Source organism: Mus caroli, chromosome 2 (assembly GCF_900094665.2).
Source record: "Mus caroli chromosome 2, CAROLI_EIJ_v1.1, whole genome shotgun sequence".
NCBI classification, from domain to species: domain Eukaryota; kingdom Metazoa; phylum Chordata; class Mammalia; order Rodentia; family Muridae; genus Mus; species Mus caroli.
Genome location: NC_034571.1, coordinates 143,988,338 through 144,005,406, shown reverse-complemented (window position 1 = coordinate 144,005,406; position 17,069 = coordinate 143,988,338). Strand labels below are relative to the sequence as shown.

Below are 17,069 nucleotides of genomic sequence, written 5' to 3'. Positions count from 1 at the left end.
GGAGAGGAGAGGGGAGGGAACTTGCAAAGGCTCTGAGGTGTAGAAGCCTATGGGGCATCCAGCTGGTCTGGAATGGATGAACTGGAAAGGCTGTCATTTAGAGTGTTGGCTATTGGTTTTCTAAATGTGATCCTCAAACACTTTCAGTCTAGTGGCCATATGAAATTACTAAAATTTTAGTAGATACTCCATGCATACTGAATTAAATGGAAGGCCCCTCTACTTCCAAATTGTTGGGCAAGAGACCTTCAAGAGACACAGCCTGTAGTTGAATCAGGTCAGCTTCCAAGGAACTTCTCCCAGGATAGACTCTTGGACATCACCTGGATGAGCCTTGGGTTTTCATCTGCAGGGTTGAGGTGGCCATTGCACCTGCCTTATGGTGTCCTTGCAAGGAGCATACGGTTGCATTTGGAGAAGAAACCCAGGAAACTTGAAGTACAGAAAACCATGGGAGGGCACTGTACCAGGCGGGACAGGGAATCCCTTTGCAACCCTGCTGTCCTGCAGGAAAGATTTCTGCAGGAAAGGCCGGGGTTCCGGTGAGGATCTTAGTAACAGAAGAAGAGCTGTCACTCACAGCTGGATCTGAAGGGAGGGAGTGGCCATGCAAAACCCACCCACAGCCCAAGATGGTGGCCAGCCACACATTCCTCTTGCTCTTTCATTTCTCAGTTCCTTTTATTTAAGACAACGCAAACATTCGGAAATGCAAGAGCAGTGGTCCCCAAGGGCACCAGCAAGCCCTCCAAATAAGTCCCTGTGACTTCATCATGAAGGTAGTAATCGATGCTTTTTATTGTTTGTGTGCTTGCTTGGTTGGTTGGGTTTTTTAGAGAGCGTGTTTCTTTGAAGCCTATGCTGGCCTCCTGATCTCTGCCTCAGTCCCCTTAGTGTTAGCCTGGATTACCACACCCATTTCCTTGGGTTTTCAGAACTTTCTTTCTTTCCTCTCCCATTCTTTGGGCTCCTGGAAACCGGGCTCCACTGTGTGCCCATTGCTCGATAGTTTCAGGGCACAAGCTACTGAGCGAGGCTCATGCCATATTCCCTAGATCTGATCCCAGCCTTGGGAAAAACCCTTTTCCACCTAGATCCCAGTCATACTTCTTCATTTGCTGGCGCCACCTGGGTGGTCATGATGGCCCTTCCTCAGGGTTAAGCCTTGCCCTCTCTTCCGGTTCCTCTCTGTGGCCACAGGCAGACCCCGCCCTTCCACTGCCACAAAAAGGCTGTACATTTGTGACTTAAGGGAGGCCTTTGGGTCAGGGCAGAACCTCTGGATTTTCTATAAGCCCCAACGGCTGCAGCATCTTCCACTAAGAGTCCTAAAACACCAGGGTATCTGAATAGAGCAGGCACCTGCTTCCAGCTGTGTTTCTCCTGCAGTGGTAGGACAGCTGCTGTGGAGCCGGAACATCCTATACTACAGCCTTCCTTTATCGACTAAGAAACAGACCCCAGCAGGCTGGAAATTGGGTTTTCTCCTCTGTTAAATAAGGGTAAAGACTACACCTGCCAAGTGACTCTGACATTTGAAGGTGCCTTAGCACCCCACTCTGCCACTGACACATAGTAGGCACTCAGTGGTTCTTACTATATGAATGGGATGGCGCTCACAAGAGCTGGTGGCTAGTTAGTGGCACAGACATTGTAACCCAGGACTGTGGATCTAAAGTAACTAGCCACAAAGCACACAGCGGCCATAGCGACACCACCAACTGTTTCAGTGTTTCCCACCCAAAAGTGGTAACCCCCAAGGTGGTGCACTGAATTGTCAGGTGGCTACACCTGCCCGGTATCCAGGGCCAGCATTCAGCGTAGAGCCGGCTCAGGGACTGGGAGGCAGCCCGGAGGCGGCCCCGCGGCTGTGTGCAGAGCCAGCGCCTGGAAGACATTACACGGCTGTCGGCCGGGGGGCGTCGCCGGGAGTTCCGGAGGGGGTCCCGGAGGCGGCCGCGCCGGGCGAGGGGACAGCCGGCCACAAAGCGTGCTTTGTTCTTCCCTCCCCCCGGAGCTGGAACCAATGGATTGGCGGCAGCTGAGGTCATCTGTCAGGCAAAGCCGGGGGTCAGGCTCAGGATGGGGCCCCAGGGCGGGAGCCTTCATGGCCCCCCTTATGGGGCGGAGCCAGCTGGAGCACCCAGGCAGGTGGCTGCTTATTTGAGGACTCAGTTTCCGGATCTGTGCAGCAGGGAAGATCATGTCTGTCCTGTTCATATCTAGGGTTGTTGGTCTGGGGATGTAGGCAGTATCCCTTCCTCTATGGAAGGACCAGCCAGGAAGCAGGTGTGGTTGGTACGACCACCACGAAGTTTGATGGTCTTTCAGGCCCCTTCCAGGCCAGGGAAGTCATAGCCTCTCATAGGTTCCCCTATGACCCAGACTCACAGCCTAGCCTGCTGTCTCCAGCACTGGCACCTGAGTCCAAGGCCCTGTTGAAGCCCGAAGCTCTGGGATCCAGGGTGGCAGTGGAGGGACCACCCAGAGAGGCTATTCTAATTGCAGGCTGGTCGGGCTCTGAGCATCCTCACCGACTGAGCAGTTGGCAACCAGAGCCCATTCAGTCCCTCCCTCGCCCTACATTTGCCCAGGCCTGTACCTCTCTCTGGGCCATGCTGTTAGTGCTGGGTACAGAGCCCCTGAAAGGGATGTGTGGAGCATAGGAAGCCACAGAAAGTGGCCAAAATGTGTCTTTCTTTCTTTTTTTTTAAAAATTATTTATTTTATGTATATGAGTACCCTGTCGCTGTCTTCAGACACACCAGAAGAGGGCATCCTATCCCTTTACAGATGGTTGTGAGCCACCATGTGGTTGCTGAGAATTGAACTCAAGACCTCTGGAAGAGCAGTCAGTGCTCTTAACCGCTGAGCCATCTCTCTAGCCCGTGTGTATCTTTCTTTTTTCAAAATTGTATTTTTTAAAATTATATGTATGCTAGTATTTGAACATGTGCATGGGAGTACAGCTGACCATGGAGGCCAGAAGAAGACATTACAGGTTGTTGTAAGCTGTCTAGCTAGAGGAAAGGCTTATAGCTTTCTTTTGTTCTTAGCCATGATCATGGTTGAAAAGAAGGGCTGGAATTTGGAAGAGTCCCCAAGCTCTGTCTCTCAGCAGCACTTAGAACAGCCCCTATGGAGAGGTCACCAAGAAGGACAAACTGGCAGGACTGCTAGACTGTTCCATTTCTAGGTGCCTAGCCGATAGAACATAACATGGAATGTGGGAGTCACACACTGCACTAACAGCCAATGGACCCCCAAGTGTCTAATAACAGCAATGGCTGATACATGGTTACAGTCATCCCCGGGAACACCAGGGAGCAATAAAGCAGAATGGGCTCCCTCTTAGGGGATGTATTTGCTCAACGGCTCTCTGATGAGCACCTACTAAGTGCTAGGCACTCCTCTCAGTGCGGGGCTTACAGGGATAAGTGGGGAAGACCTGCCAAGATCTACATTTTAGTGGGCAAGGCAGACATCAGTGGAGACAGAAGAAAACCATAGAGATCGGTGAAGAACATGAAACGGAAAGGGAACGACAGATGGGGATGGGGGAAGTCTTTAGAAAAAGAGGCCACAGAGTAGAGAGCAGCCTGCGAGTGCTGGCAAAGAGTGAAGCTGCCACTGCAAAAATAGTGTTTTAAAGAGGGCTGAGGTGCTGGAGAGATGGCTCAGGAGTCAAGAGCAGGCACCATTCTTTCCAGAGAATGGCAGTTCAGTCCCCTGCAGCCACACAGGATTACCGTCACCAACACTCCTCGGGCTCTGCAGGCCACGCTCATGTGCACGTACAGATACACATACTTTTTAAATAATAATAAATAAACTTTAAAAAAAAAGCTGGAGAGTGACTGAGGAAGATACTTGATGTTGATCCTGACCCCCCCCCCCCCACACACACACAATCTTCTAGACGTGCATGAATGTATACTCACATGATTCGTCAGGCAGACTTTTGGAAGAGCATGTGCCAAAACTCATGGCCCTAAAAAGACCAAAGAAGCTGACAGGTCTAGGACCCACCATGGACTGTTCCTAGTGTTTTAACTGAAAATATTTATTTAATATTTTAATATCTTTTTTGGGGGGGGGAGGTAGTCTCACAGTGTAGCCCAGGCTTACCTTTAAACTTGCAATACTCGTACCTCAGTCTCTGAGGTGCTGGGATCTCAGCATGCACCCATTAACTACTGACTAATCTTAATCCAGGGCCTCACAGAACCTCAGGGACCCCCCCTATACAATGCCGTTCTTAGAGGCAGGAGAAGGGACACAAAATGAAGAGCCTAGAAAACTTTTTTGGAGGCGCTCCTTGTAGATGAACCCAGCATTCCTAAGGTACAAGTATAGGGCAGGCAGGACCTGAGCAGCACCTGAGCGCCTGACTCCAGTTAAGCCTCCTCAGACCTGAACCACAATCCCTCCCTCAACCATGCCCTACAGCTCAACATGCTCTACAGCTTTCCTCAAGCCGCAGCTCTGCCCTAGGAGCTGGAGAACAGCGCCACCTGCTGGTGAAGTAAGGAAATGCAGCTCAGTCCCATTTGACAACCACACCACTCCCCTTTCTCCTTGTCCCGCCCCTCTCTTTCTAAGGATTGAACAGTAGAGCCAAATGCTCTACTGCCAAACTACATCCCCTGCTCCTTCCTATTTTTAAGTGGAGACAGGATTGTACTAAGTTTTCCAGGACGGCCTAGAACTTGCTACGATACTCATGAAGATCTTCATCCTGAATGTGCCATCTGGTCTCGGCCTCTCCAGGGCTGGGATAACAGGTATGGGCCTCGCTTTGCTCCCAGCTGCCTTTCTTAAGACCTCCACTGCGTCCTCTTGAGGATTGCTGGTTGGGTTTCTCCAAATGGAGTCGTCCTTTTAGGTGGGATACATGTCCTGCAGTTACCTAGCACTTTGCAAGAACATCCTCTGCTCTCCTGACCCTGGTCACAAAGTTAGGGCTGTAGAGGCCACCTGACTGCTTGGAGAGCCATGCCCCTCTCCACTCTCCTGCCGCCGTGGTCCAGAGCTCAAGTCCCCTGGACAAATCCAAGGGCCCAGAACAAAAAAGCAAGCTGTGTTATCTGACTAGAGTCCTGGCTCTTTTCCCTGAGCAGCAGCTGCTTGGTCTAAAAATATATGTTTCTGGGCCCCCAGCTGTTGCTGAGAACTTTCTAGAAATGCATGTGCCTGGAGTTCCAGGGGCAAGGCCCATCAAACACAACCAAAACTGTTGGGCTAAGGCTATTGCATCGTGTGTGTGTTTTAATTAAATACACTTTTATTTTAGAATGACTTTGGATTTACAGAAAAGTTGCAGAGACTAGAGTTCCCATACATTCTTCATCCAAACCACCCCAGAGATAAGATTACCCAAACTGGAAGGTCTGAGTCCTGGTTGACCTGCTAATGCGCTTTCCCTTCCTAGTCTCTTTTTGGTCCTAAGAATCAATCCAGCACCACGATGCATCTTATCCCTTTCAATTTCATTTTCTGGGACACTCGGTGGGTGGGAAGGCTGGTGTCCTCACCATGGAGCTGGGAAAACAGAGGCTTGAAAATGACCAGTGACTAAGGTCTCTGTGTGGCATAACCACCTCACTGCTGCACCCATTGCCTCCTGAACTCTAGGTTTGCAGAAGCCCCTCTGAATGCCCACCTCATTATCCACCTCATTCTGTTTCTGAGACATCCTTAGGGCTGGGGTACCCAGCTCTCGAAGACACCATGCCATGACTTCTTCTAGGTTTTGAGAACTGTTACTTAAAGGCTGACTTGCCAAGGCCTCTTTTGTGCTTCTGTGACAAACTTATGAAAAGGGAGTGCTTATGTGTGGGAATGAGGAATTCTGTTTCTTGCCCACCAAGATTCATCTGTGATGAACGATAGCCCCATGTTCTTTGTGGTTCCTCCCGCTGAGAGCTCGGTCCATTTGCAACCCTTGAATCTAAGGAATGAACTGACCAACAGAGACACATTCTTGGCACAGGGGCTGAAGAAATCTTGTCACCTTAAAAAAATGTACCTGGGTGATAGTAGTGCATACCTTCTTTAATACCAGCACTCGGGATGCAGGAGAGGCAAATTTCAGTGAGGTCAAGGCCAGCCTGGTACTGCACAGTGAGTTCCAGGACAGCCAGGGTTACCCAGAAAAACCCTGTGTCTCAAAAAACAAAAGAAAAGCAATTGGGTGCTTTGCTCCAGTGTGTTTGTCTGTGCCCACAGAGCCTAGAAGAGGGCATCAGGTCATCTGGCATGGGGATGACAGTGTTGTGAATCACCATGCAGGTGTTCTTAACAGCTGAGTCTCCGCTCCAGGCCCTCTCACTACTACTCTCTCTTGGAACCCTGAGGTCATCTTGAGAATTAGCCTGAACTGACCTTTGAGAGCGGCAACAAGAATAATCAAGCCAATGCAGTCAACACTTGCCACAATGGCTAAGGTGATCCCAGCCCAACCATCCCCAGCTGAGGTGACAATTGACTATGGGCTCATGAGCAGGACCAGGCCACATCAGAGGAGCTGCTCAAAGGAGCTTAGCTAACCCATAGAATCATGGGTAAATGAATACTTGTTTAGCTGTTGAGCTTGGGGACGGCTTGTTTCGTAGCAAAGGCTAACGTCTCCCTCTCCCTCTCCCTCCCCTGCTATGGGATCCCACTGGTACTGCAGGCCTCACAGTACCAGTCCAGGGGATGAACAAGGCAGTCACGCTCAGCCGTGACAGCGTTTCCTAAGGTCTGCTTTCTTTGCAGCTGTGGGTGGCAATGGTGGCTAGCTCAGACCAAGGTGACCATGTGCAAACACGCAAAGAACAGGGTCCTGAAACTGAGCAAGGAACTGAGCAAGGTTTTCCTTTCTGACAGAAGTTGGTCCAGTGGGTTTCTTTCTTGAGCACAGACACGGTTCCTAGAAACGCAGCAACAGCGATAAGGAGCAAGGAGGACAAGGCCAAAGGACTCCCGAGAGGAAGCCCTGCCTTCACTGAGCTGTTGACACAATACTGTGTTAGAGTCAGTGCTGTGTCAGCCACCGGTTCCAGGGTTCAGGCTATGGGGATGGATAACCAGCTTCTCTCACTGAAGTCATGGTGACCTGGGTTTTCCTTTACTTCCTAGTACAGAGTTCATGTATTGATATCATAAAGATTAAAATGAGAGTCCTTGTCTCCAAGTCCATCTCCTTTCTTCCTTCCTGGTACTTCTTCAGGGTCAAGGCCATGATATCTTTCCATAGACAGAAGAACTGAGCCCGCTCATTCCTGGGAGCTAGTCCCTGGGAGCTAGTGCAGAGGCACCAAGAGGCAGACCTCCCTTAAGAATAAAGAGAACATATATCCCATCTACAGCTTCTGCCCGCTGTGGGCTGCATGTGTCTTCTGAGCCCCGGGTAGTGGTGCTGATGTGGAGCGGGGCAAGGGGCTATCAGGAGGTTGCTACTGCAAGTCTGGTGTGGACGCTCCCAGGTACATCCTCAGGTCTGAAAGGGTGGACCTCACAAGCTTGGCAGGAATGGTCTCTCTCTGCAGCTGCTGGTAGGCTGCATAGCGGTGGCAGCCCCCAAAGGAGTAGTAGTAGTCACCACCCTGGGCCCCTTTGATCCAGAGGACGTCGATGGGGGGCACACTGTCAGGGTCCGCCTAGAGAGAAGGGTCACAGAGTGAGAACATGGCACTATGCTTGAGAACTGGTAAAATGCCAGAGGGCTCGTGCTGGCAGGAGCAGCAGCCTCTTAGCCCCTTAGGGGTTGGTTCTGCAAGCTGGTGGGTGTTATCCTGGCAGCTTGAAAATCAGCCCCAAGAGTATTTCTGACAGAGAAATGGCAGATGCTGCAAATGGCAGTGAGGGGCTTCCCCCAAAGAACACGTGGGGAGTGCTGATCTATAACCATGTGACTGATACATCCTGCGTCCACTTGCCCACACTTGGGGGACCACAGCACAGCCAGGAGGTAAGGAGAGTCTCATCCTGACAAGGTTTAGGTCCCAGGAGCAGATTGAAGGAAGAAATGACAATGCTGTGAAGACAGTCTCACAGGTGACAAGCCAGGAGGAGGCCCACCCGTCTCTCTGAAGTGACGAGGGGCACAGAGCCACTTGGGAAGCTACAGATTCGGTCTAGTTTAGATTAAAAGCCCAAATGCCTGAACCGTGGCTCCTGTGCAGAGCAGTGATGAGCTGTGTTGTGCAGATGGCCTCCCACGTTCATCCAGCAGGGTGGTGGAAGTCGGGGAGGAGATGCATGGGGGGAGTGGCCCTAGGCAGCTGGACCAAGCAGGCCTTATGTTGAAGGCATGGCAGTGGGGGGTAGGGTGGGGCTCAAGAATGGCCCTTCAGGATGTCCACTTCCTAATCGTTAGGACTTGTGAAACCCACCTTACATGGTGGGAGTCTGCTGATAGAAGTGGGTTTTAAGGTTCCCCAAATTGAGATTGCCCTGCGTTGCCAAGGAGATTGAATGTAATCACCAGGTTCCTTGAAAGCAGAAGGCTGTGACAAGAGAGGTCACAATGACCTGAGGCGGGAAGGACTCCACGGGCTGCTGCTGCTGCTTTGAAGATGAAGAAGGCCCTCAGCTAAGGGGTTCAATTGTTAACCTGATGAAATCCAGAATGGCTTTGGAGGTTGACTTCTCTGGGCATGCCTATGGGGGATTATCTTGGTTAAGTGAGTTGAGCTGGGAAGATCTGCCCACTGTGGGTAGCAACACTCCTTAGGCTAGAATCCCAAACTGTATAAAGAGAAGAAAGGGAGCGGCATCCAAGTGGTTCTTCCTCATTCTGACTGGAGATACACAACCAATGACCTCAAGCTCCTGCCATCAGGAATCCTCTGACATGATGGACTGTCAGTCAAATAAGACTTACACCCTAGCTGGGTGTGGTGAAAGTCTTTAATCCTAATCCCAGCACCCCAGAGGCAGAGGCAGGCGGATTTCTGAGTTCGAGGCCAGCCTGGTCTACAGAGTGAGTTCCAGGACAGCCAGGGCTACACAGAGAAACCCTGTCTCGAAAAACCAAACCAAACAAACAAACAAACTTTTACCCTAAAGTTGCATGGGTCAGGATGTTTTGTCACACAAAAGAAAAACTAAGACTTGGGAAGTACATTTTCCCTTCGGGCCTCAAGAGAACGTTCCTGCTGGTTTCTTATTTTCGCTCAATAAAATAGACTTTGAGCTGGGCCCGGTGGAAACCACCTGTAATACCAGCACTCGGGAGACGGAAACAGGAGGATGATGAATTTCACGGCAGCCTAGGTTATATAGAGACATATCCTGTCTCAAAAACCACAGGACAACATAGCTTTGGACTTGTATCTTATTTCAAGCAGTCCTGTTTGTAGCAACATATTCAGGTGGCCTAGGAAGATGGGTCCTTGTCTCCAGAGCCTGTGACAGCATAGAAGAGGTGTCTAAATTGGTCATTAAAACCCACCGGGCTCCCAGCTATGCTAAGGGGCATCCAGGTGTCTGTGAGGTCACAGATGGCCAAACCCAATAGGGTGGGCAGGGGAGGCACTGACATCAAGACAGAATGATTACGGAATTAGAAGCAATGGAGGGATAAAACGTTAGGGAGGCAGCGCAATGGTGGCGCTTCTGCTGACCGTGCGCACGCAGGGGAGCGCAATTCCTAGCAACATAAAAGCTAAAACAATGACCAAAATAGAGGGATGGAAGCACTTCCTGGGGTGGAGAAAGTCTGCCCAAAGGCTCATTGGTGCTGACAGAGCATACTGGGCTAAATCAGTCACAGTCAGCTTGAAGGCAACTGCCAAGATGGCAAAGTCCCTGCTCTTGTGAAGTTCACAAAGGAAGACAGGGGTGCAAATTTTAGGATGAAAACATCCTGCGGACTTAGGGGTCATAGAGTCTATGAAATCTCAAGAATCTGGAAGAAGGGATGGGAAGCCATGTTGGCCTAACTTGACACAAACTCTAACCCCTAGTTACTGAGGGGACCCTCCTTCCATGATAGACTGGCCTTATCCTTGCCTACTTCCTGACTGGACAAGATCCTCCCAAAAGACATGACACACCCAAACCATTGCCAAGACTGTCACGGCCAGAAGAGACACCAGGATATGCAGGTTGCCTGGGTGTAGAGTCTCACCGCACCATCTTTGTAAGCACTTGACATAGGTCAAGTTGCTTAAAAAAAAAAATCCAAGCTTCCCGTGCCTCAGTTTCTCCTCTGTACAGAAAGAACAGCAACTACTTTAACAGAGTTGCTCCGAGAGGCAAAGATCAGCTCCGGGGTGACCTCAGCACTTTGAGTACGTGCGACGGATCATTAGTTTATGGCCAAATCCAAGTGAGGAACCCGGGCCCCATGGGAGGCTCAGCCAGTCCGTCAAGGTCACATAGGCGAAGCTGAGCTCCTGCAGATCAAGAACCCCGACCCGCGCGCCCTCTCTTTCTCCCTCGCGCGGGCCAGAAGGCTCCGCGGGCTCACCAGGATCGTGTCCACCAGGCTCTGCACTTTGGCCGGGTCCAGCACGGACGGCAGCGGCCGGATGAGCACGGCGATTGGTACGTTGTGCACCGTGGCGATGCAGCCCGAGTGGATGCTGCCGCCCTGGGCGCCACCGGGTCCCTGTCCCTCGGGCGCCCCGGGCCCCGCACCCGCCCTCCGGAGCGCTCCACCCGCGCGTAGCCCCATACCTCTTCCTTGGTGGCCAGCGCCGCCTGGCCTCTTTACCAGGCCGGGCTGTACCATCGCGTGGCCGCGGGGGGGGGGGCGACGGCTCTGCGTTTGCCCCGACCGAGTGGCTCTGCCCACGCTGTGATCCTACCCGCCCCCGAGCCGCTTGACTCGCCGCCCCTCCCTCCCTGCGTGTCCCACTCTGACCTAGCTGCCCACTGCCTGCCGTGGCGCTCTGCCGCCCCCTCGCGATGCGCTCAATGGACGCGCCCGGCCGCTGACTCAGGGTGAATTTGCAGGTCGCGGAGCAGAGGCGCGGGTGACGCACAGCGTGGTGACTCAGGTCCTCCGAGGCGAGGACGCGGGCGGTCAGATCTGCCCAGCGAGGATGAGTCGGCTCTCAGTAGAAGCTGGGAACAGTGGCCTCCACGAAGTAAAGCCAACCTACTCACATTTCAGAGCGACCCTGCTAGCTGGGCACGATGCCAATTCCATTTTACAGTGAAGGAAACTGAGGCACAGAAAAGTTATGACCGGCCCCCACCCCACCCCCCCACTCTCACAAAGTATGGAGCTAATGAGTGGGTGACCCAAGGCCCAAATCCGGGCAACACCGCTCCATAGATCGCTTTGGATCCCAGCGCTGTCTCATCTAGGCTCAATTTGAGGAACTCCCCACAGTGGCTTGAGTTGTGCTGATTCGTTAGGGTTCTGCCCTGAAGTTCTGCGTGTCACAAATCCTCTAAACATATCCAGGAAATAGAAATAGGTATGGTTACTGAAGGGCCTCCCCAAAGTAGGTCCACTCCAGGGAAACAAAACAAAACAATAAAAAACCGCTGAAAGACAGGTCACCTGACTACACAGCAAGTATCCAGCATGAACAGCTGAACAAGCCCGCTCCTGTGACTTGTGCTTCCTCCTAGCCTGGTGCGTGGTTTCCAACAATGAGTGTCCCTAGAAAGGCTGAGCCACTTCCAAGTCAACCAGGATCCTGTACAGCATCGTCCCTGTAACATTCCATTCGAGAAGCTGATGTTGAAAGGACAGTATAAACCCCATTTGGCTCCATTTGAAGAACCAGACCTGATTTTTTGTTTGTTTGTTTGTTTTGTTTTGTTTTGTTTTGTTTTTCAAGACAGGGTTTCTCTGAAGCCCTGGCTGTCCTGGAACTCACTTTGTAGACCAGGATGGCCTCGAACTCAGAAATCCGCCTGTCTCTGCCTCCCAAGTGCTAGGATTAAAGGCGTGCGCTACCACGCCCGGCTTTTTTTTTTTTTTTTTTTTTTTAAGGCTATAAGGAACCAACTTCAGGAATAGACCACAAGTCCCAGAAACTAAGTCATAAGACACCAGCTCTAGGAACATACCATAAAATTTAGAACAAGATCATAAAACTGCCTCCCCAAAGAACAGACTGAAATAACCACAAAAAATGGGAAAATTCCTTATCTCAGAATAGGCCATCTGTGCTGGGCAGCCCTATCTCATCACATGGTTGACTGCTTCTGACATAGGAATGCAGACCACTGACCACCAATGACCCCTTAGCATCTACTAATGAAATTTTAGATTACCTAATCCTTCTAGCAGCAGGTAATTAGGTAATTAAGGTAACTTTTCCCGGTTCCCTATAAGAAGGCCATTGTCTGGGGTCCCCATTTGAAAGAATGGTTGACCCCCACATGTTGGATGTTTCTGCAGAATAAAAGCTCTTTGTCTTTGCATACTGAGTCTAGGGACAGTGATTTTTTTTTCCCCCTTAAAATACAAGACTTCCCAGGCCCCAAGGGAAGGGGACTGTAAGATTCTAAAAGATCCTGGGGCTTGAACCTGTTGTAAACTCTGTTAGGAACAGAGCAAGGTGACCCCTGTAGGTGCTAGAGAAAGGAGACACCAATGAGGGGTATCAGGTAAACTCCGGTAGCAGGGAACTTTCCTGCTGAGGACCCAGGATAGCCAGCCATCCTGCATCCCTTTGGGTGTGGAGACCCAGGCCCCTGCTCTTTCTTGGGCAAGGGTGGCTGTAGGTGCTGAACCTAACTTCTCCCGGTCATTCTGCTCTCGAATGGGACAGGCATTTTAAGGGCCCAGAAGCACACAGCTGTCTGCCTTGGGTAACCTGAGAGGGGACCAAGGGATCACAAAGCAGGGCACCAAGAAGTTGCTCTCCTGTCCTGGCTGGCTGGCTGGAGTAGGAGGTGTGACATAAAGTTCCCAGAAATAAACTGAGCTATATCGAACATTTTAGGTTGGTGGACTGGTCAAAACTTATTCATTGTGGAGAGGCTGGAATAGTGCGTGTCCAGAGCCAGAATCATACACTTTTGTTGTTGTTGTTGTTTTGTTTTGGGGGGTTTTTTGGGGGACAGGGTTTCTCTTTGTAGCCCTGGCTGTCCTGGAACTCACTCTGTAGACCAGGCTGGCCTCGAACTCAGAAACTTGCCTGCCTCTGCCTCCCAAGTGCTGGGATTAAAGGTGTGCACCATCACGCCCAGCTCTTACACTATTCTTAAGGGCTACCATTACTGTCCCCTACCTCTCCGTGTTACCAAACTTCCTGCAACTATGATGTGAAACCCTTTATGATACACTATTAGACAATTAGCATCTACAAACCCACAAGCTCAGGATGTCCCAGACAGCTTCAGCGAGCGATCCCCGGCTGTGCTGTTGTAACTCACTTACCTGGCACTTCCATGGATATACATTTTTAAAGTCATTGACTAGCTTTTAAAAAAAAATGTTTATTTTATGTGGGTGCCTGTGTGGTCCATGCATGACTGATGTCTGTGGAGGCCAGAAGAGGGCATCAGATCTCTAGGAACTGGAGTTACAGAGAGTTATGAGCCTCTTGTGGGCACCAAGAATTGAACCTGGGTCCTCTAGAAGAGCAGCCAGTGTTCTCAACTGCTAAGCCATCTCTCTAGTCCCTCGATGAACGTATTTTAAATGTGTTGATTCATGTACTTTCTTTGTTCTGTTACAGTTAATTCTTCATAAAACTGTTAACCGTGTTGGAACACGGAATTTGGGGTGACCTATGTGTTTCAGAATAAATTCTTATCCTCTTGGGGGCGAGCTGTGTGTTTATTAGGTTGCCAGCCGCTTGTGCTAGAGGCTGCAGTTCTCCTATTCCCTCTGCCCCCCCCCCCCAGCTGATGGATGGTGATGCAGAGAGAGGATGTGATTCATGAAGCATTTGAATGTGCAGATGGCTCCCCCTAAGTGTTTGGAAGGTGAAAGGATTATGAGGTCAGCTTGAAGCCCCTCCCCAACCTGCTTGGTCATTTCTCCAGCTTGGACAGCAGGGCTCTCCATGTCCCTTGCCTCCTCTCAGTCTCACCAGCCTCTTGGTTCCTGTTTTATTTTACACAGAAGGGCACCTCATTCTTGGGTGCCTGCAGAGCATTTTGTGGAACATAGAAGCAGTGTTGTTCTCTGTCTGCTTCTCACAGTCTCAAGATAGCTGTCAGCGCAAACTGGGACTTCACCTTTGTTCACATTTGAGAGAGAGAGAGAGAGAGAGAGAGAGAGAGAGAGAGAGAGAGAGAGTCCACACCAGCAGTGGTGACATAAGATGCTCTCTCTAGTCAGTCTGATCAGGTTGGCTTGAGTCACACTGGATGATTGGCATTCTCCGGGGACATGCTGTGTAATGAGCTGTGGTGAGTTTAGAGGGGACAATCAGCCACCCTTTAAGGGGTACAGCCGCCTCTGAGTCACCTGTATGTGGGTTAAGCAGGTGGGCGGATGCTGGCTGAGTGTGAGGTTTGTGGGTGAGAGGATGATGAGATTGACAAGAGAAAGATGCGGCAGGGGACTGGGTGTCGGTGCCCTGTCCCTCTGATTTTAGCTGCAATGGTGCCAGAATGTTCCGCAGCAGCTGACTCACTGCCAGCTCTGAACCCAGGTGCCCTGAGCTCCCACGTCGATCTCTGCCCACACATAGAACACACCAGCGGTGTCGTGTTTACCGTGGGAACAGAACATGCCAATCTTCTACTAGCACAGGTTGGTGATGCTGCAGATTGCTTGGACCTTTCTGGACTGTTCTCAGAGATCAGTGGGAACTGGCCTGTTGTTCTAGTAGGGGCTTCGCAGATACACCCCTGACACATTCTTCCTGCTGCTCACTTTGCCACCTGGGCTCCCACATAGACAGCTTGCAAGAACCCTGGGGCCTCAGCCTTTGCTAGTGTGAAACTGGAACTTCAGCTAAGAGGACTGTGACACTACCATAGCTATCATTTATACCCCACCTGGCTTAAAGTTACACAATATGAGATATGCCGTCTGGAAGCAGCCACCATTTGTTCCTCAGTTTCCTAATCTGCAAAATGGACATAGTACTGTCAGCTTGTGGGACTACTAGGAGTTACGAAATATTGATAGACATCCTCCAACACCTTGTCAGTGCTCAGTAAATATTGGCCGCTTGCACTTTAGATTAATCACTTGTCTTGAAGATCTGACAAGTTCTGCATTTCCATACTCTCTATTTGGTTCTCAAAACAGGGTCTCACTATTAAGTCTCACCCTCCTGAGTGGAGGGATTACAGGTATGCACTGTCCTCCAGGCTTAGTCTGGACTCTCATTAGAAGCTGACAGAAAGTAGGTGTGCCTCAGTATAATGAACCTAGGGGGGTGTGGTCACTCCCTTCGGAATGGGGGAGGCTGAATCTCTTCCTCACTCAGTGGAGGGATTAACTCTCTGTGGCAAGAAGGTGGCTGCCAACACCAATGATGTTCTTCTCCTCCTCCTCCTCCTCCTCCTCCTCCCCCTCCCCCTTCTGTTTCTCTGTGTAGCCCTGGCTGTCCTGGCACTCACTGTGTAGACCAGGCTGGCCTCAAACTCAGAAATCCACCTGCCTCTGCCTCCCAAGTGCTGGGATTAAAGGCGTGCGCCACCACTGCCCAGAGATGTTTGGCTTCTAATAAAAGAGACCTACCTAATGGAGGCCAGTGTCTTATCTTACAGAAGGAGAAGAGAAGGAAGGGGAGGGGATAAGAAAGGAGGAATTATCATCTTCTGGAAGTCGGAAGTCCAGGGCTGGCATGGCTGCTCCTTGGTCACTAAGTGGGCACAGGCCTATCATTCTGTTCTGCCATTTTGTTTTACTATTTATTTTTAAAACATGGTCTAACTATATAGCCCTTGCTCATCTAGAATGTGCTGTATAGCCAGGCTGGCCTTGAACTTGTATGACTTCCTATCTCTGCTGGGATTATAGTTGTGTGCCACTGTGCCCAGCTCTGCTTCACTGTTTTAAAGCAAAGTTTTTAATTGTCTTTGCTGCTGAAGTGCCAGCCATCTCATGTGAGTTTGAGCCTGGGAGGAGGTGGAAATTGTTAAAAGTAAAGGATGTGGCTGGCTATCTCTGGTCTGGATGCTGTTTCAGAAGTTCCATGCAATACCTTTCCTTGGGTGTCCACAACTTGGTTGGTCACCCTGACCACCAGGGCAGCTAGGATATGTAGTCTTTATTCATCATGGCCGACTGCTCAGCTTCAGCGGGAGTTCTCTGACTACTAAGCAAGGAGTGGATAGATGTCAGTAAGTAGCTGGCAGTCTGAGTTATAGCCTCGGAGTTGCAAATCTCATGGCACAGAGAGGGGGAGAGAGGGGACATTGGCAAGGTTCCACTCAGATGCTTACATCTGGGGAAAAAAAAAGTCAGCTACTTTTAAAAGCAGGAGCCATTTCATTAATCATGAATGCCTTAAATGTGTGGAGTTCATCCAAAAACAGCTACTGGTTGCCATTGTCTAGGCAATGTGCTAGACCCAAAGGGTTTAATGATGTGCAAAAAGACACTGTCGGTCCATTTTATAGAGCTTTGATCCAGTAGGGAATGACAGTGGGTGACTGAATAACTCAGCAATCCTTGCGAAAGAAAGGTGTTGATGGGTGTAGCTCAACCGTGGCCTGCCTTCAGCTCCTGAGGGCTCCTGATCGGCTTGGCAGCGAGCCAAGCACACCATCCATCCGTGGCACAGCTGTGAACCTTGGCTTTCATTACTGTCTTAGAAGCTTTAGGCCAAGAGCAGGATACCTTTTGCACCTCCAGGTGCCTCTGCTGGCCCTCACTGGCTGTGATGAAGTCTTAGCAATTGATGGATGGAAGCAGGAAGATTGGGATTTCAGGGCCAGCCTTGACTGCATCTAGAGTTTGAGGCTAGCCTGGGTTACATGAGAAACTCTCTCTCTAAAACAACAACAACAACAACAACAACAAAAAACAAACAAAAAAACCAAACCTAACCAAACAAAAATCTTCCAAATCCTGGCCCTCCATACAATGGCCCAGGAAATGAGCCTTGGGGAGGTGAGTGGGTCATGAGGATAGAGGGCTGAGATGCCGGACTCATGCTCCTTAAGAGAGACTTTGGAGTGTTCCATCACCCCTTCCACTGTGG

At 50.5% G+C, this 17,069-nt stretch overlaps 1 protein-coding gene across 1 annotated transcript; it reads right to left on the bottom strand.

Moving 5' to 3' along the window:
- Positions 1 to 5,242: 5,242 nt before the first annotated feature.
- On the bottom strand, positions 5,243 to 10,883 carry Srxn1 (sulfiredoxin 1). Its single transcript, XM_021149874.2, has 2 exons — positions 10,460 to 10,883; positions 5,243 to 7,643 (listed from the first exon to the last, which is right to left on the bottom strand). The coding sequence occupies exons 1-2, from the start codon at positions 10,721 to 10,723 to the stop codon at positions 7,440 to 7,442; spliced, it is 468 nt and encodes a 155-aa protein (XP_021005533.1). The 5' UTR covers positions 10,724 to 10,883; the 3' UTR covers positions 5,243 to 7,439.
- Positions 10,884 to 17,069: the final 6,186 nt, after the last annotated feature.